General features: G+C 32.3%; 1 protein-coding gene across 5 annotated transcripts in view; it reads right to left on the bottom strand.

Annotated features, from left to right (window-relative positions):
- LOC111001045 (LIM/homeobox protein Lhx1) overlaps positions 1 to 16,366 on the bottom strand; it is a 51,881-nt gene that overhangs the window by 27,113 nt on the left and 8,402 nt on the right. For 4 of the 5 annotated variants that reach the window (XM_022270935.2, XM_045631191.1, XM_022270853.2 and 1 more), the window contains exon 3: positions 11,454 to 11,662. In XM_022270935.2, coding sequence (XP_022126627.1) covers positions 11,454 to 11,662 — 209 coding nt within the window. Of the gene's footprint in view, positions 1 to 11,453; positions 11,663 to 11,994; positions 12,120 to 16,366 lie in introns of those variants that run through there. The other variant, XM_045631192.1, reaches the window with a different exon arrangement.

Below are 16,366 nucleotides of genomic sequence, written 5' to 3' on the forward strand. Positions count from 1 at the left end.
ATTTTTTGTCATAACATTCGATGCAATGCTGAAGGAAAACATCGTGAGGGCCTTGCCTTACCAAAAAAAAATTTTTTACAATAATATTTATGTTTTCCACTATTTAAGCCTTCTCTGAATTTCCACTAATATTTCAACAACAATTAATTTCATATAAATAGAAGAAGCGATACTATTTTATATATAGTTTAAAAATATTAAACTCGGTAAGCAAAATATTAAAATCCAAAAGTAAAAAACAATATTTTCTGATAAATTTTAAACCCATTAATGATTGCAAGATCACCATCAAAATGATAATGATAATGAATACAAAAAGTTCCCATCGAATGAGGATAATCGCAAAATAAATAAAACACCTGAGAACAAGTTGTCATGTAATGACATGTTTGACACTAATGACAGGTGGCGTAGTGAGCATACAAAATCGCTCAATGAGCATGCGCGGGCGCACTGTGTCCAATTGGCAAAGGACGCCAATATCACTTATTGCAACTTATTCAAGCTATTCCGCAATAAAATACTAGATTTAATATTAACATTGTTGATTCATTTTAATAAAAATGATTCGCACAATATGTAGTATCATTTTTATTAATTCCTTGAGGATGGGTTTTATGGAGAGATTATTGGAAAACCATAAAATAAATTGAAAAACAAAATCTTTTTTCTAGTACCAGAAAAGCGATTCTCTATGGTGAAGCATAGCAAAATACTCTATTTGTTGGTAAGTAGTTTCATAGTACGCTAAGAAAAAATCATATTAAGGCGAAACGAAGTAATTCCATTATATAAAAAGTAAATCTAATACAGAATACCTACTGTGAAACTCGTCAAAATATCGCTTGTGCCAAAATCGAACAATGTTGATGGACGACATAGGTATTGACTTAACTATGAGTAAAAAACAAAGAGTATTAGTAAGATAGATTAAAAATCTATATGTAATTAAGAATCCACAAGTGATTTTATAAAGAGGCGGCGTTAGAACTACTTACTATTAAACATCCCCATTAACAATCGCTCAAACGGTAGAACCAACACAAAGAATGAATGCGTTGTAATTAAAAGGGTTGAGCCAAACACGATCAATCTCAAAAACATCTCCCCACTTAAAGTCAAAATAATAGACAAAGCTAATGTCGCTTTTTTTGGAACTGGAATTGACAGGTCATCAACGCAGGCGCACAGTGACTAGACTCTTTCTTTTCACCGACGTCTTTGGTAAAAAACGTATTAAATACCTTTCCGACCACACGATAATAAGCCTTATACGGTAGTCGGAAAGATTGAAATAGCACGGTTCGCATTTGCGTGTATGCCTTCAGCTGTCAGGCACAAGCCTCCTGTTCTTTTTCCAAAGATAATCTTCGGCGGCTGAGGCGTGAAGGCCGAGTGCCACACAACATGGCGTCGACAGGTTTGTTCCCGCTTTTTTTCTTTATTGTTTATAGATTCGATTGTCTATGCTGTTCGATTTTTAGTTTTGCTTTTTTTTGCAAAAGTAATCAACGCTTTTACATACAGGTTCCCGAAACTCTATCTCTCTATAAGAAAGCATTATACCTACTGTTTCTCAAAATATTAATGGCGTAATTAAATAACGTTAATATTTTATCTACATGCTTGATTTAAAAGCAAGGCCGTAATAAAATTATAACTTCCAAGAACTCGATATAGATATAAAAAATAAAAGTTTCACGCACAAAATAATATGATTTATAGAGCGCTCGTAAAATTTTGAAAACACTAAAACGCGGAGGTCCATATCGGTATTCGGTAGCATGAGAATTTCGCTGGAAAGTGTAATTATGTTATTTATACTATTGTAGCTTTTAGTCTGAGCTATCCCACTTGTAAATATTAAAAAAAAACACTTATGTGGACTAAAATATACTTATATAGAAACATGTATATTTTAGTCCACAACACTTATTAACTTAAATAAATTGTTTTATTATCTACTACTACTCTACTTTTACTTAACATGTACATATTATATAATGGAGAATGCAGTAGATATTTAGATCAAGGTCAGAAGAAAATACCGCCTTTTTACGTCTTTACTTTATAAGTCATGACAGTTGACACTTGACAACAACAATAAATCCTAGTTGAAGCGTGCGACTTCTGTAATTTTTGGCTCCGCTTTCGATCCGATTATAATGTAATGAATAGCCATTTCACTCATGACTCATTTTACAGATTGCATTTTGAAGTCTGAATGTAAATAACCACTCTATCGGCCATTAATTAAGTTGGTTTTTCTTCGAGAGGCCGCGTACATAGGATTTTACGTACCGACGCAGTCAATTATTCGTATAGGAAATTGTTTAAGAAATATGAATCGAATTCTTTGTAAATAAGACTTTATTTTCCTTACGCGTAAGTGAGGAAGCTGGTTGAAATGAGCCGTTTCGGGTTCGATTCCCGATCCAGGCAATTAAAGGTTGGCTTGAATGGCCACGGTCGGTTTGTTAGCATATGTTTTAGTATGAGTGGGCTGTTTTGAACAACAGATGAATTAAGTGTCGGATGTCATTACGTTGTATAGTTGAGTTATGCGATTCTTCGAACGATTTGCAAGGGGTCATTGCCTTAGTTTAAAAACTGGGAAATAAATTTATAAAATCCTTGGACCTGTGTTTAAAAAAACAGTTTTATAAAAACACTATTATGGGATCTGATATCTTACTATACTAACAATATGAATGAAAACAAACTCAAGCATAACTTAATATTTATACAAGAAAAACATTCCCAAGAGAGTATCTACCATTTTTCCTCTTCGTAATACAAGTTGTGAAACTGTCATCTTAAAGCCGTTCGGAAATGACCTTTGAACCCTAAACCCCTCCGGGGGACTTGCAAGGGGGAGATAAGAAATAATATTACCCTCCCTGAGATGTAGATATGTATATTGATTCAGACATAGACAAAAGATTTCGGTTTTGAAAATGGAATGTCAAAGTTTTCAGTTGAGCATAAGTTAATGACTATGGATTTAAGTTTATGGTAACTTAATGTTGATATATTTGCTATTAATATTTAAAAAAATAAGATCTTTACCAGTTCTCAAATCAAGAGTGTAATCAAGAGCTGGCAAGAAACTTTTCCCCGATCTGTTTAATCGCCACGGTTTTGGTTTAGATGGATACTAAGTAAGGACTAGGTACTAGATAAGAAACTTTTACCATTATGCCACTTTGACACATTGACACAGAATGTCATAATAATAAAGTAACATAAATCTTCGAAATAAAAAATCTAAATTGCCGAAACTGTCTCTATATTTTACTTTAGAATTAATTTAACAGATTTTTTGGGTTTTACGTCTCTCTAAAACTGGGATTTTAAATAAATACTAAAAAAATAATATCGCGGGTTAATAAATAGATAAATATTGACGGCGACTCTTAATCTATAATCAGTATCACTTTAATGTATGAGGCATCCGTAGATTTTTAAAAATATTTTAGCTTTACATTGTAAGTAAATTCCAAACAGACAGGTGGTATACGAATCAAAAACGGTCAACAAATACTCGGTGACCGCTAATTTCACGCCATTTAACTGCGCACAATACTGGCGCGCGAAAAGAAAAAATAAAACGAAAAAATTAAAAAGCTAAGTCCACTCTTTACTGCCAGCTACAAACGCACTTCCAACTCAAAAGTATACAACCTTTGTAGACGCTGGCTGTATCAATAAAAAAAAATCCGCACTCAAAATATGTATGTCGGTGTCGAGCGTTATCAGAGAGGTTTGTCGATAAAAATTTTTTAAACAGACTGATCTAATTGCTGGTAAAGAATAATTATCAGTCAGACATCGAAATTTGGCCTACTGGCGTCAACGTGCGACTCCCTTCCCGAAGGTCGTAGTTTCGATTACCGGATGTCCACCAATGAACTTTCTTTCTCTAGAAAATATCGGCTTGCCTTAGACCTAAAAAGTTGACGGCGTGTGTGTGGCTATTAGATTAACAAATGATCATGAAACATATTGTAACGATACTGTTTTTTTTATTTTCCAGCAACTTTGCCTACTAAATAATATATCAATAACTTCTAAGATCCAGTAGGTACTTTAAAAATTGGACACTTTAATTTAAAACTCTCCAACTCTCCTCGATGTACGTGACATCAAAAACGGCCCAGAAATTGCATCACAAAATTTATCACCGTGATTACGAAGCCCGCAAGTACCAAAACTAATAATTACTAATAAACCCTCGAAACCGACCAAATTACGCTAAACGCTCTTAACCCTCAAATCGTCGCTGACAATTATAGTTAATAAATAATAATTTTAATAATAAGCGTACAAAAAGTGAACCCACGCCGCCAGTTTAAGTAGAGCCCCGGCCGCTCGTAAAATCTTGGGACTTTAGCGGATAATAGTTGATGATAATGGGTCAAGCGTAATGGTTGTGATTTAATATGCCGAGCACGTCTCCTAATGGTGACTGGTAACAATCGCGCAGCACTAGCGATTATAACGATTATTGTCGATAACTTGTATCGACACCGGCTATTTGGTTAGTCGCTCGATTATCGATAATTTACCTCGGGGTACGCTCCCGACGTTGTAAATTGTCCAACGATTAGGTTTTTATCCATGTTTTTGTTTGCATCCATATCCGTGAATTTCTGATATGATTCTCTGAATATGCAATTCAAAATTAGAATCAACTCTATATTCCTATGACACATTTATTATATTTTTAAAACAGGCCATACAAATAAAAAAACACAAATAGGTACATATTTTTAAAAATGGAATAAAGAAATAAACCTTCATAAATGTGTTCTAAATTATAAAAACGTTGTGTCTGACATCTGAAAATTATAACAAACTTTTGTAAAATATCACGTACCTACATATAGTTACAACTGCATATTACGCAAATGTATTATCTCATTTTATGACTCTCCTAATACACTATTGAAGTTAATTATTGAAAATCACGGCCTTTGTTAAATCCCATAATTACAATTCATAGTGTCATCAACTTCAACATGAAAACTAATTGCAAACATATAAATGTAATGGACGTCGGTTTCACCCATCACCCGTCGCACGATTCCATTACTACAAACTTATTGTTCTTGCAAAATCCTAAAAAGGTCGTAAATAACGTGTAATAACATTCTTAGCTAGTCTGTGCTTGGGTTAACTAAACCTTTTTAGTCAACTCAAATGCTTTACCACAAAACTCTATACATCGCAATTTCGAGTGATAATAAAAATAATGAGGTAATTTTTTAAGGGGCAGTCACTTGGAAGTGCCTACGAACACCTTCAACGGTAAGATTTAACCGTCTTATTCCCTTACATGATCCCCGTGATCATGTAAGGGAATAAGACGGTTCCTTGTTGTCAAGTTGTGCTTAAGGCCCTTCGGTTCGGAACTACCTTTACTGTCAGCAGCAAAGTAGTACGCGTTATAAAGTGCTTTAAAATGCTGCTGTTGAATATCAAAGCATAGACCTTGAATATCCTCTTCTGTACTCTGTGGTGTCTTTACTGTTTTCTACGGTCTAAATTAGTTAACTCAGAACCATAGGACGAGTAAGAGTACGGCTAATTAGGGTACTGATAGATACTATACTGATATTAAGTATTCGTAAATGTCATTTTTTACAGCTCGAATAAGTTCACTATTAGATCTGGTACTTACGAAGTACTATCATACATTTATCGTTAGTATTCTTAAAGAATAAGAGAGGTAGGCAACAAAGCTGAATTATGTCTTGTTTATAGGTGTGTGTGCGACTCTATCGTTAGTGATACATAAATGATTAAAACTTCACCCAAAAGTAACATAAAGCCGAGCAATTCCGGAACACATACCTAGTTGTCTTTCATTGCCATACGAACAAACTGTACCGTTACAACATCCAAGCATTTTACTACCAATAATTCTATTCCATATAAAATAGAAACTTGGTACCTTTCAAAAACGCTACATTAAAGCATCATAAACTTCACACATAAACGTTTAGTGCGGCGATTTTACGAGCCCGCTACCTATCGATCGTTTTGTCGATAAATAAAAATTAATGGTCGAACATAGCGCGCAATCGACTATGAGAACTCGAAATAAATCTCAAACGAAACTTCATTTTCGTGTATAAAAGCTGTGAATGCAGGTGCTTACTCAAAAACATCCGGTTAAGTAAAAATATCAAGTAATGTTAACGTGATTATGACCATAGACTCCCGAGGTCCATAGACGAAAACATATTTTTCTTGACTACTCGAAACAGATCCCGAATGATTAAAAATGGTATCTTGTTTAGATAAAATAAACATACTCTTAATCAAGTGTCATTTTTAATTATTTCGCTTATAGAACATATTTTCACTTTATTCCTACTGTATTTATATAAAAGATCTAAAAATTATGGTCACGCGAATTTATTTGCGATATATTTTATAGTGAAAAGTGAATCTGAAATTCCGTCTGCTAACAGTAAACGCAGAACAACATTGTTGCTCTAATCTGTAGCCCAGATTTCGTATCCTACTGAACGAATTTTTCATCTAATCTATGGTCTGCTTTAATAGTAACAGGCCATTAACATATTTCAATTACCAAATGGAAACAGGGAATACATGAAATAATTCGTTAAAAACGTTTTTAGAGATCGTTTTACATATGAAACAAAATACAGTTATAGAAAGATTGCAATTTAGGGGAGTTTAACGTTAAACGTCGCGCATGGGCAAAATTGCTAAGAATATTATGTTATCATTTACGTTTTGTTCTGGATTATCTCATTCTATATTTAATTCTTCGTATTAATGATAATATTTACGATTATCCATACTAGATACATTCTTTCATGTAATAAATATATATTGGTTTCACGTAAGTACCTATGTAAACGAAAACATACAATTCGGGATTGACGAACTCCACAGCGTCCCCAACGAAAGGGGATCCCAAATGGGATTTCATCCGATTCCTCCATTCCACGCTGTTCGTGATATAGCCATAGTATACCTTACAAGGCTCTCTCGCAGGGCTGCTACTTAATATTTACATTTTATAATGTAATTGATTTTTTTTATGATCATCATGGTTTGTTGATATTTGGCAACACTTCTCAAATTTGTACTTGAACCGAATTAATGAATTAGTGTTAGTGCACGTCAGATATCTCTTTTACTCTACTAATTAGTCTGGTAATGTTAAAATGTGTTTTTGTAGAATCTATTTTTAAAAAATAAACTTTCTTCGCTCTCGAATTCTTTGATTTGGGAATTTGTTATATAAATTTTTGAAGTGAAACTTCTTTAGACGAATGAGTCACCAAGCGTTTTTGTCAAAAATAAGGGAGAAAGCGGTCATATACTAGTACGTAAATGGTCACTACATGTATTTATATATAGGTACGGTAGTACGATCATCTATTAGGGCTTTTACCTAAGTTATAAATAAATTACAAAGAAGTTTCACTGCTGACATGTATACTTTATACATACGCCCATTTTTATAGAGCAAGAGGTAACCGGGAAAATGGCTCACTTGATGTAAAAGAAATGGCAACACACTGGAAACTATCTATACCAAAACTTTAAAGTTAAATACTTGCAGTTAAACTTGTTTAGAGTTCAAACAATTAGAAGTTTTTTGTCCAGTCTATTAAGGATTTGGCACAAAATACCACAGAATACGATTAATAGATTAAAAACTCTTCTATAATGACTGACATCTTAACGAAACAAGTTAATCATATAACCAATATGCGTGAAGTGTGTTCTTGATGTCGTATTAAATTCTCTGGTATACGCTGTGCTGCGCTAATCTGTACCAGACTAAGGGAGTCTGGCCGCAGCGATAACTAGGGCTGTCAGATTTCAATTTTTACATTCCATAAAAACTTCTCAGACAACAGGAAAATTAATATGAAGTTATATTATTTACCAAATTTATTTACACAGCAAATTCTATATTTGGTTGGAATAATAAGTATACCAACAAGAATGTAGTCATTAGCCAATTATCCTACCTAGTTAATTGTTAGTATTAGGTATATCAAAAACTTTAAACTATTATTGTTTTATTTGTATTAACCACATAATTAACATATACGCATTACATATAACATTAAAAATTTTAAACTTAAATTTTTACCGATATAAAAAAATGTAGATTTTTTGATTGATATAGAAATTGATGGTTGTAAATTTTGTTAGATATTTAGTTAAGCTTGGCAACCCTAGAAGAGCCCGACCGGTCGCGGTGCGATAAAGTCTATCCGTCAGGCACACGCGCGGGAAATGAGTCGCCATTTTTGCACGTTTTTTATTAGGTTGTGGAGGATGTCATCCTGCATATCAGCTAAGAATAAGTAATGTTCCTCGTCTACGGAGTAATTGTTTTATTTTACTCAACGAATATCAGACATTAAGCTTCTGTAATCCTAAAACCAGTTGTGTCGAAATAACGTTGACGTTTTACCGTGTTCCATTTTCAAATGATCGTAACCCAGTCGTAGTTTAACAACTTCGTGATGTATCCAAAATTCACAGATAATTCATAGAACGTGTGTTCGAAATTTAAAATTTTACAGAATAATAATGCATATAAGTACTCTAAATTAAAGCGGGAATTTAAAACATAAATTAACAATAAAAATCGTATACTGCTTACGTTTTCATTCTTATCTCAATAGGGTTGCACCCCTTGCACAAACATTTTCGAGCTCCAAGCTATTTGTACTGCAACCGATATAGGGAGGTTGTTTTTGTTTGAAATGGGCACGCTCTGACGCTTCTTGTCGGCCTGCTACGCGCAAAGGGTAATTTTAACCATGAAACCTTACTAAAATTGAGACTTACATTAACGTACGGATACTGGTAGTAATTGTTACAGTCTTAGTTTTAAAACGATTTCCCTAAAAATCTAGATTGTGTCACCATATCTGAATATGAAATATATTGTGGTACATTCTTTCATCTAATGCACACTTTTTTCATATATATTTGAACTCAGCCTTAAACTAAAAGGACTTTATTTGGAATTGATATCTTCGCATAATATCCCTAAGCCCCTTACCCTCACGTTGGGGCAGACTAATCTCATAACCATACCAGTGGAAACGATTTCCTATTTGTTATCAATATTAACATCAGCAAGGGAATAAATATAAAGAGCGTTACAATTTTTCGAAGGCCGGCAACGCACTTGCGACCCTGCTGAGAATGAGATGTGGTCCATGGCCCATAACACTTAACTACCTTCAAATTCCTGCCCCTTTGCTTGTTAAATATAAAAAAATATACGTATTTTAAAATCGTAGTTGTTTTTAATATATTATATTTTATTTTATTTACATTTGTTATAGTACCTATTGAGTAGTTTGGAATAAAAATATTATATTAAATTATAGATACAAATTTAATTAAAAATGTATATGATGCTTATAAAATAACTACAAACGATGTTACTTTTACGGGACTAATTTTAGCCTCAGAAATTTAAATCATTTTTTTATAATACCTTTGGATATTTTGTTGGAAACCTTTTTAACCTACTCAGAAAATTTTACATTATACATAATAGGTAATAAATTCATTTTATATGTTTTGCATTAAGGCTAGAATGATGCATCCTGCAGGAGTAGAATCGAGAGACAACTTAAAAAACTCTACGCCCTATTTCCCTTTGTTTACCCGCCCAGCTAACAAAATCTAAACATAATTACAACGAGCAAACACGCGAAACGCCGCAGGCCAACACATGTTGCGGATAGCATAAACCTATTGGATAGGCTTTAGGCTGTATAATAGTCGTTATTGCTGTTATCATAATCACTATTAATGACATAGACAAATGTTCTAGAATCGTATATACAAAATCAAACCGTTACGGCGATGGAAATACCACAGTCGTGTTGTATATAATCTGTATAAATTTGTTAATTGTCACTGAGCTATTTTTAATATTGACGGAACTTTCCAAACACACTGTCCATTCTAAATTGCATAGAGTAATATTAAATTATTAAATTAAACACGATGACATCATTCATACAGTAGCTCAAATAGAATACACATTGATATGCCGTATAAAACCAGTTTAATATTAATTTTGACAGAAATGTATATCCCGAGTGTTAATATAATCCGAGGCAATAAAAAGTAAAGACAGTTCTTTTTGTCGCTGTCAGCTAATAGTTAACTTTATTTTTAATTTGCTATGAAACTTTAACTTTTTTATTCTGGAATATCTTCTAAATCCATATACCAATTTTAAAATTACAGAGTTTAAACTGGCACTCTAATCAATTATTTGTCTATGAAAAACAGTAATTTATCTATTCTATTTTAGTCTACATCCCAAATCTTTGAAGTCAAAAAGAACTATAGACTATACCACGTAGACGTAGCTAATGTGTAATGCGGTTGGCTTTTTGTCCCGCGCTTTTTATTTTCTTTTTTTCACCGTTTCAGTTACGGTTTGTATTGATCGAAAAATTCGATTTCAAAGTGGGTTCTCGGTTTTTATAGCCGTCGTGATACGTTCATGAACAATAAAATGATTTTAAAGGCAATAACATGTCACGTTCGAAATTCAACGAAAAACTAATTATTTCTATGCATAATATTTGTATCAGGACTCTGTGTTATTTACATTGAATTCATGCAATATCTACGGCAAACATATAGTTATACATCGTAAGAATGTCTCAAAATATCGGCTTTGGAGATTTTTTGTTTCGTTAATAAAATGGTAATTATAAAATTTAGACAAAAGAAACCGTGTAACCAAATTTGCGCAATTTTTTTTCATAAATAATTTAACAACGGAGATTTGTATCACCAGAATAATGTCAGAAATTGATCTGTAAATTAGTTCGATATTCAAGACTAGGAGAAAACTTAATCGTTTAATTTATTGACAACATCCTCTAGGAAATATTTTATTATCTAGTTTCTTTCGAAATATAATACAAAAACAGTTCCTGTCTGTTTATTTGAACCTCCATTTTGGTACGGTTTTTACTATTATTTAGGCATTATTTACGGAAAGTTTTTGCGTAGAAAATGAGTAGTACGTAGTACGCACAAATTGAATCCTTTATTAAACAGTTTAGTTAACACGATCTTATCCATAAAATTTCTATAAATTCTAAATAAATTGCGTGACAAAGACAAAAGATATAACAGCTATTATGTACACTATATATTTATATATATATACTTTTTAAAATAATGTTTATGAATGAGCCAAATATAGATCATAGAAGTTGATAAGCTGAAATTTATGGAACAGAATTTTTGACAATTACTCAAAAATTGGGGTCTATCTATAAATGATTTCATTTATTGTTTATCGCGTTTAAAAATGAAATCTTATGGTTCCTCATAACTTAATATCTATTTTAAAATATACCTAAAGAACACATTCACTTAATAATACTTGAAATGGTACTTACAATGCGTCGGTGCCTTTCCCGCAAGATAATCCTCCTTGCATATAAACTTATTGTCGTCCAGGACATATAGCTCTTCTCCAGTAGACAACTGTTTCCGGCAGACCAGGCAGGTGAAGCAATTTAGGTGGAACACCTTCTCCCGAGCTTTCCTCACCAGGTCTGATGGTGAGATACCGTGACCACAGCCACTGCATTTCGTACCGTAACGTCTGTAGAAGATATAAATATATTCAATATAAAAAAAAGACTTTTAAGGGTTAAGAGTGAATAAAGTCAAAAATGGGTATATTTTCTGACGTTGAAAAATAGCGTACCAATTCATAAAAGGCCGGCAACGCACTCACAAGCACTCTGGCATTGAGTGTCCATGGGTGGGGGATACCGCACAAAAAACTTTACACTTAACATCAAGTGAGCCTCCTGTTCTATAAAAAACACAAGGAAAATCCAGTAGTAGACAAATTTCGAAGGCACACTATGATAATAACATATAAAAAAAATTAAAAGTAATATAAAATAATTATAATAAAATGTCACCTACACAAAATATGAATCAAATTTCTCGTCGTGTTCGCACATATTTCTCCTCACAGCTCACAAACATTACAAGTAGCTAAATTTTACCACACTACACTTAAATAGGCGACCTTGGTACTTTGCATAACAAAGCATATGTAGGAAAATAAAAAGTAATTAAAATTCATTGTTTAAAACTAATTTCTATGCTAATGTTGGCCTTACTATGATCTAAAAGAAAGTAATTACATAACGCATAAAAAATTGTATTATTCTTCATATTATAGTGTATCACCACGTGTCTTATATATTCAGATCTTCAGAATTCTATTTCTGTCAATCAGCGGCGAGTGTCACCTTTTTGTGAATTACTTATTATCACGCCTTATGCAGTATTAGAACTGCTTTTGAGACCCATGATTTAAATAGCTACACGTTACTCATTCACTCACCTACTCACTCACTCATTCACTCACCTACTCACTCACTCATTCACTCTCTCACACACTTACTCATGCACACAATCAGGTGTGATGATAACGGTTTAACTAGTAAAAAATAAAAAGGAAATGAACTGGTTAAATTATTTTATGTAATTAACTTTGTTATGGAAGAGCTGGGAACCCTAACACAGGTATATTTACTTAAAAGGGTTCCCAAATCTTACACTATGAAAAGAAAAATGTACCAACTTAAATGAATAAAGACTTATTATTATTATTATTATATTATTATTACTAATTCATCAGTACGGAGAAAGATGACAATGACAGCAAGTGACAACTGGAGGAGTTATAGGTATATGCGCGCATAGACATTAAGGCAACACTAATAATATTGCTTAGAAACTCGCTATTTTAAAAGATTTAAGTCTAAGAGAAACTAATTTGATTTTGAAATATGAGATATCATAGTTCCCGCTTTGACTCGACTCTGAACTATTTTAAGTATACAGACGGCAAACTGACTACATTTTGCACTACATTTCATAAATTAAAGAGTAAGTGACAACTACGTGTACTTCATATATATACATATAACAAAAGAAGTACATAGATAGTTTTTCTATCAGTTATTAAAATTTAATATTGCACCGATGATTTATTCAACCATAAAAATATCTAGATTAAAAATAGCATAAATTGCCGAAATCTTTCGTATAAAATATGAATCATAAACATAATTTAGACATCGCTTCCCAAATACATCGGAATATCAATAAATCGATGTTGGGTCGTTAGCTCGTAATGACCGAAGATAATTTAAAATCGGATTTTGATAATTTCGAATGTAAGGTTGACCGCTGAGCACATGTAAGTCAGGGACGTTGTGTTTATCTATGCCATACTCTGTGTAGCATATAAGATGCCACAGAGTATCTATTAATTGTGCCATAAACATATGTAAAAAAACATATAACGAAAATAGATTCAGCGTAAAAAAGCAACTTATTATTGTGATTATATTGAAGATATATCTTTGACAATTCATTTAATTAATATCGACAGTTTTACAAAACATCAATATAATATTAACAATAAATGAATTTTAAACCTTAATTAGAATACCTAATACCGGAAGCAATAAAGCAGTATCAGAAATATGAGCAATAAACATGGTATTATAATAACTGGCTGATTTTTAGGTCAATATCAAAGAAACTATTCCGCCAATGCATTGAATATTTAATTGATGAAAGATGTCTTAGACCGCACGCGATTATTTAGGAAGGTTATAAGGCACTGGAAAGGTATTTTATTTTAATTTTAAACAAAGTAATATAACATAGGATCTTTTAATCACAGTGCACTCTTTAGGTATACCTGCGGCGCCTAATTTACCTTTCCTTTTCTAGGTAATTATTCCGTAGATTTGACATTTATAATATGGAACCTAATCTGTAACGTTGTAGGTAATGTAATACTCTGTGCAAATATGCACAGTTTATGACTAAATTGAATGTTGAGAAAACCGTGTTAATTCTGGATAACAAAATATGTCCTGCTTACCGCTAGTCACTACCTAGTCACCGGCTGTCAAATTTTGAGAAAAAGTGATTGTAGTTAAAAGAATGACTGATTTAGCTTTAGTAAATAAAACAATAGATACTAAATACGCGGTATTAGCGGGAAGGCTAGATTGCTCTTATACGGTCAGGCATTGGACTCCTAGTGCCATTTTAAATTTTATAATAGAATATACTTTGAGCTAAAAATAAGTAACAATAATAACCATATGTACTTATGATTGTATGCTTAAATAAATTATCATATACATACTTTTGTCTTTTTAAGATAGGTAGATAATTTGGAAAAACTTGCTTAACCCCTATTTTCAGGTATGCCGCTAAACCTTCTTAGGGCTAGGCTTCGGATTTTTGTATGTTTCATTGTCAATCTTATAAGCGAGTAAATGATTGGCTTCCTTTGCCTGACACACGCTGTCGACTTTTTGGGACTAAGGCAAGCCGGTTTTCTCACGCTGATTTTCTTCACCGTTCGAGTGAATGTTAAATGCGAAAATACTTAGACAAAAAGTCAAATGGTGCAAAGCGGGATCGAATGTCCGATCTCTACAATGTTCTTTTAACTGAATTAAAAAATTCAAATCTAATCAGTACAATACTTTTTTGAAGCTATACTTATTTTAGCGCGTTAGGGAAAAATTAATTATGAGAGTAAATTTTTACGATGCGCGCGCACACCGACACCCTGACTACAACATTTTAGTTTTTGCTATTATTAGTGTAGTTTTTTATACAAACGTAGGATAAGACGAAAGCTAAAAATTTTCGAAAAGATTTTCATGTTACGCCAGAAAAAAAAAATTAACGCGTGTACATAAGTACCTACACACACGTTTTTTTTGTTCTGAATGTCCACGTTATTTCGCTGTAAGTGTATGATAAAAATAATGTTTTACGAAATGTGATAATTGTTTCAATTTATGACAATAACGAATACAACATAAATTCCACTTTTTATTATTTTATCATCACTTTGAGTTATTAGCAGGTGATTTGCATAAACGAGGAGGTCACATGAATAAAACATCAGTTGCTGGCAATCGGCCATATTTCATGAGATCTATCGAATTATTTAGACGAAATGGAGTTCTCACTTGAAAGTTCCGTACTCCAAAATGAGGTATGTTACGACTTGATAATTTTGATTAATGAACGAACGATTAAAATCGATATAATTTTTTGAGTACTAAGTATATTTTTTTAAACGAGTTCAAATAAAGTGGTGGCAGTATTTATTTAAACTAAAGTACCTACACTTTCGTCACTTTCTATCAATTATATTTATGCTGTGATGAAATAATAAGGATACTAAGAAGAGTTAAGAGTGAAGAGTATAGTTTAGAAAACGGTGCAATTTTATTTTTAGAATAATAAGACCTTTTCGTAAGTTGCCAGCTAAATTAAATGAGATTTCCGAAATTGTTAGGAATATTGTGATATTTTTTATCTACATTTTTCTCTTTATAAACTAAACTTTGTGAGCAAGCTTAAAGACGTTTTTAAATTTATAAACAATGTAATTTTAACACTTTTTAATATGTTGAATAAGAAAACCAGTAAAAACAATTAAAGCTCACGATAATGGCTGCGTGTCAAGGAACGGAAATGACATCACTTTGGTTTAGGAAATGTCAACAATGAACTCATCAAAATAATTATTTACTTTACTAAGAATAATTTATATGCACTATAGCGATTATGTTTAATTCTATAGATTTGCAGTTATATCTTTTACATTCTGAAATTAATAAAAAATGTATTTCCACGATACAAATGCTCGAATGATCTCCGCTATTTTAAACTTAAGATAAAATTGTTATGAATTTTTAAACATTTATAGTACATATACACATTTATGTAAACACAAGAAAAGGCCAAAACAAATATACATTGGCCCCTTGTTTCAATATTTAAGACTATCCACTCGAAAGTAAACTTAAAAAACATCAAAATGGCCGGCGGAAGTCGTAAGTGAACCGTTTTCCGCTGCGCTGCGGTAACCACAGACAATTTTTTTGACAATTTGGCGCCTACGATTAAGCAATAATGTAGAGGGCCATAGTGTAATAATAGTTATATTGATATCTAACCAAAAATTTAACCATTACTTTGTGGATAACTTTTACATTATACCTACAAATTTTACGTTCATAGACATTTTCATCGTATGAAATGACTATACTAATATTTTTATGAAGCATTTATTCAGTTCTCACTTAGTAAATGAAGTTTTTAGTATAACGATTATTCATTTAAATATAATCCAACTTAACAAAAAATCCTGAAACAAATTTAATTAAGTATTTAAATACCTAGAGTCACCGATATCGTAGTAAGTTATCTAACATTACATATATACAATTTTACAATT

The sequence above is a fragment of the Pieris rapae genome, chromosome 14, assembly GCF_905147795.1.
Source record: "Pieris rapae chromosome 14, ilPieRapa1.1, whole genome shotgun sequence".
In the NCBI taxonomy this organism is placed as follows: Eukaryota; Metazoa; Arthropoda; class Insecta; order Lepidoptera; family Pieridae; genus Pieris; species Pieris rapae.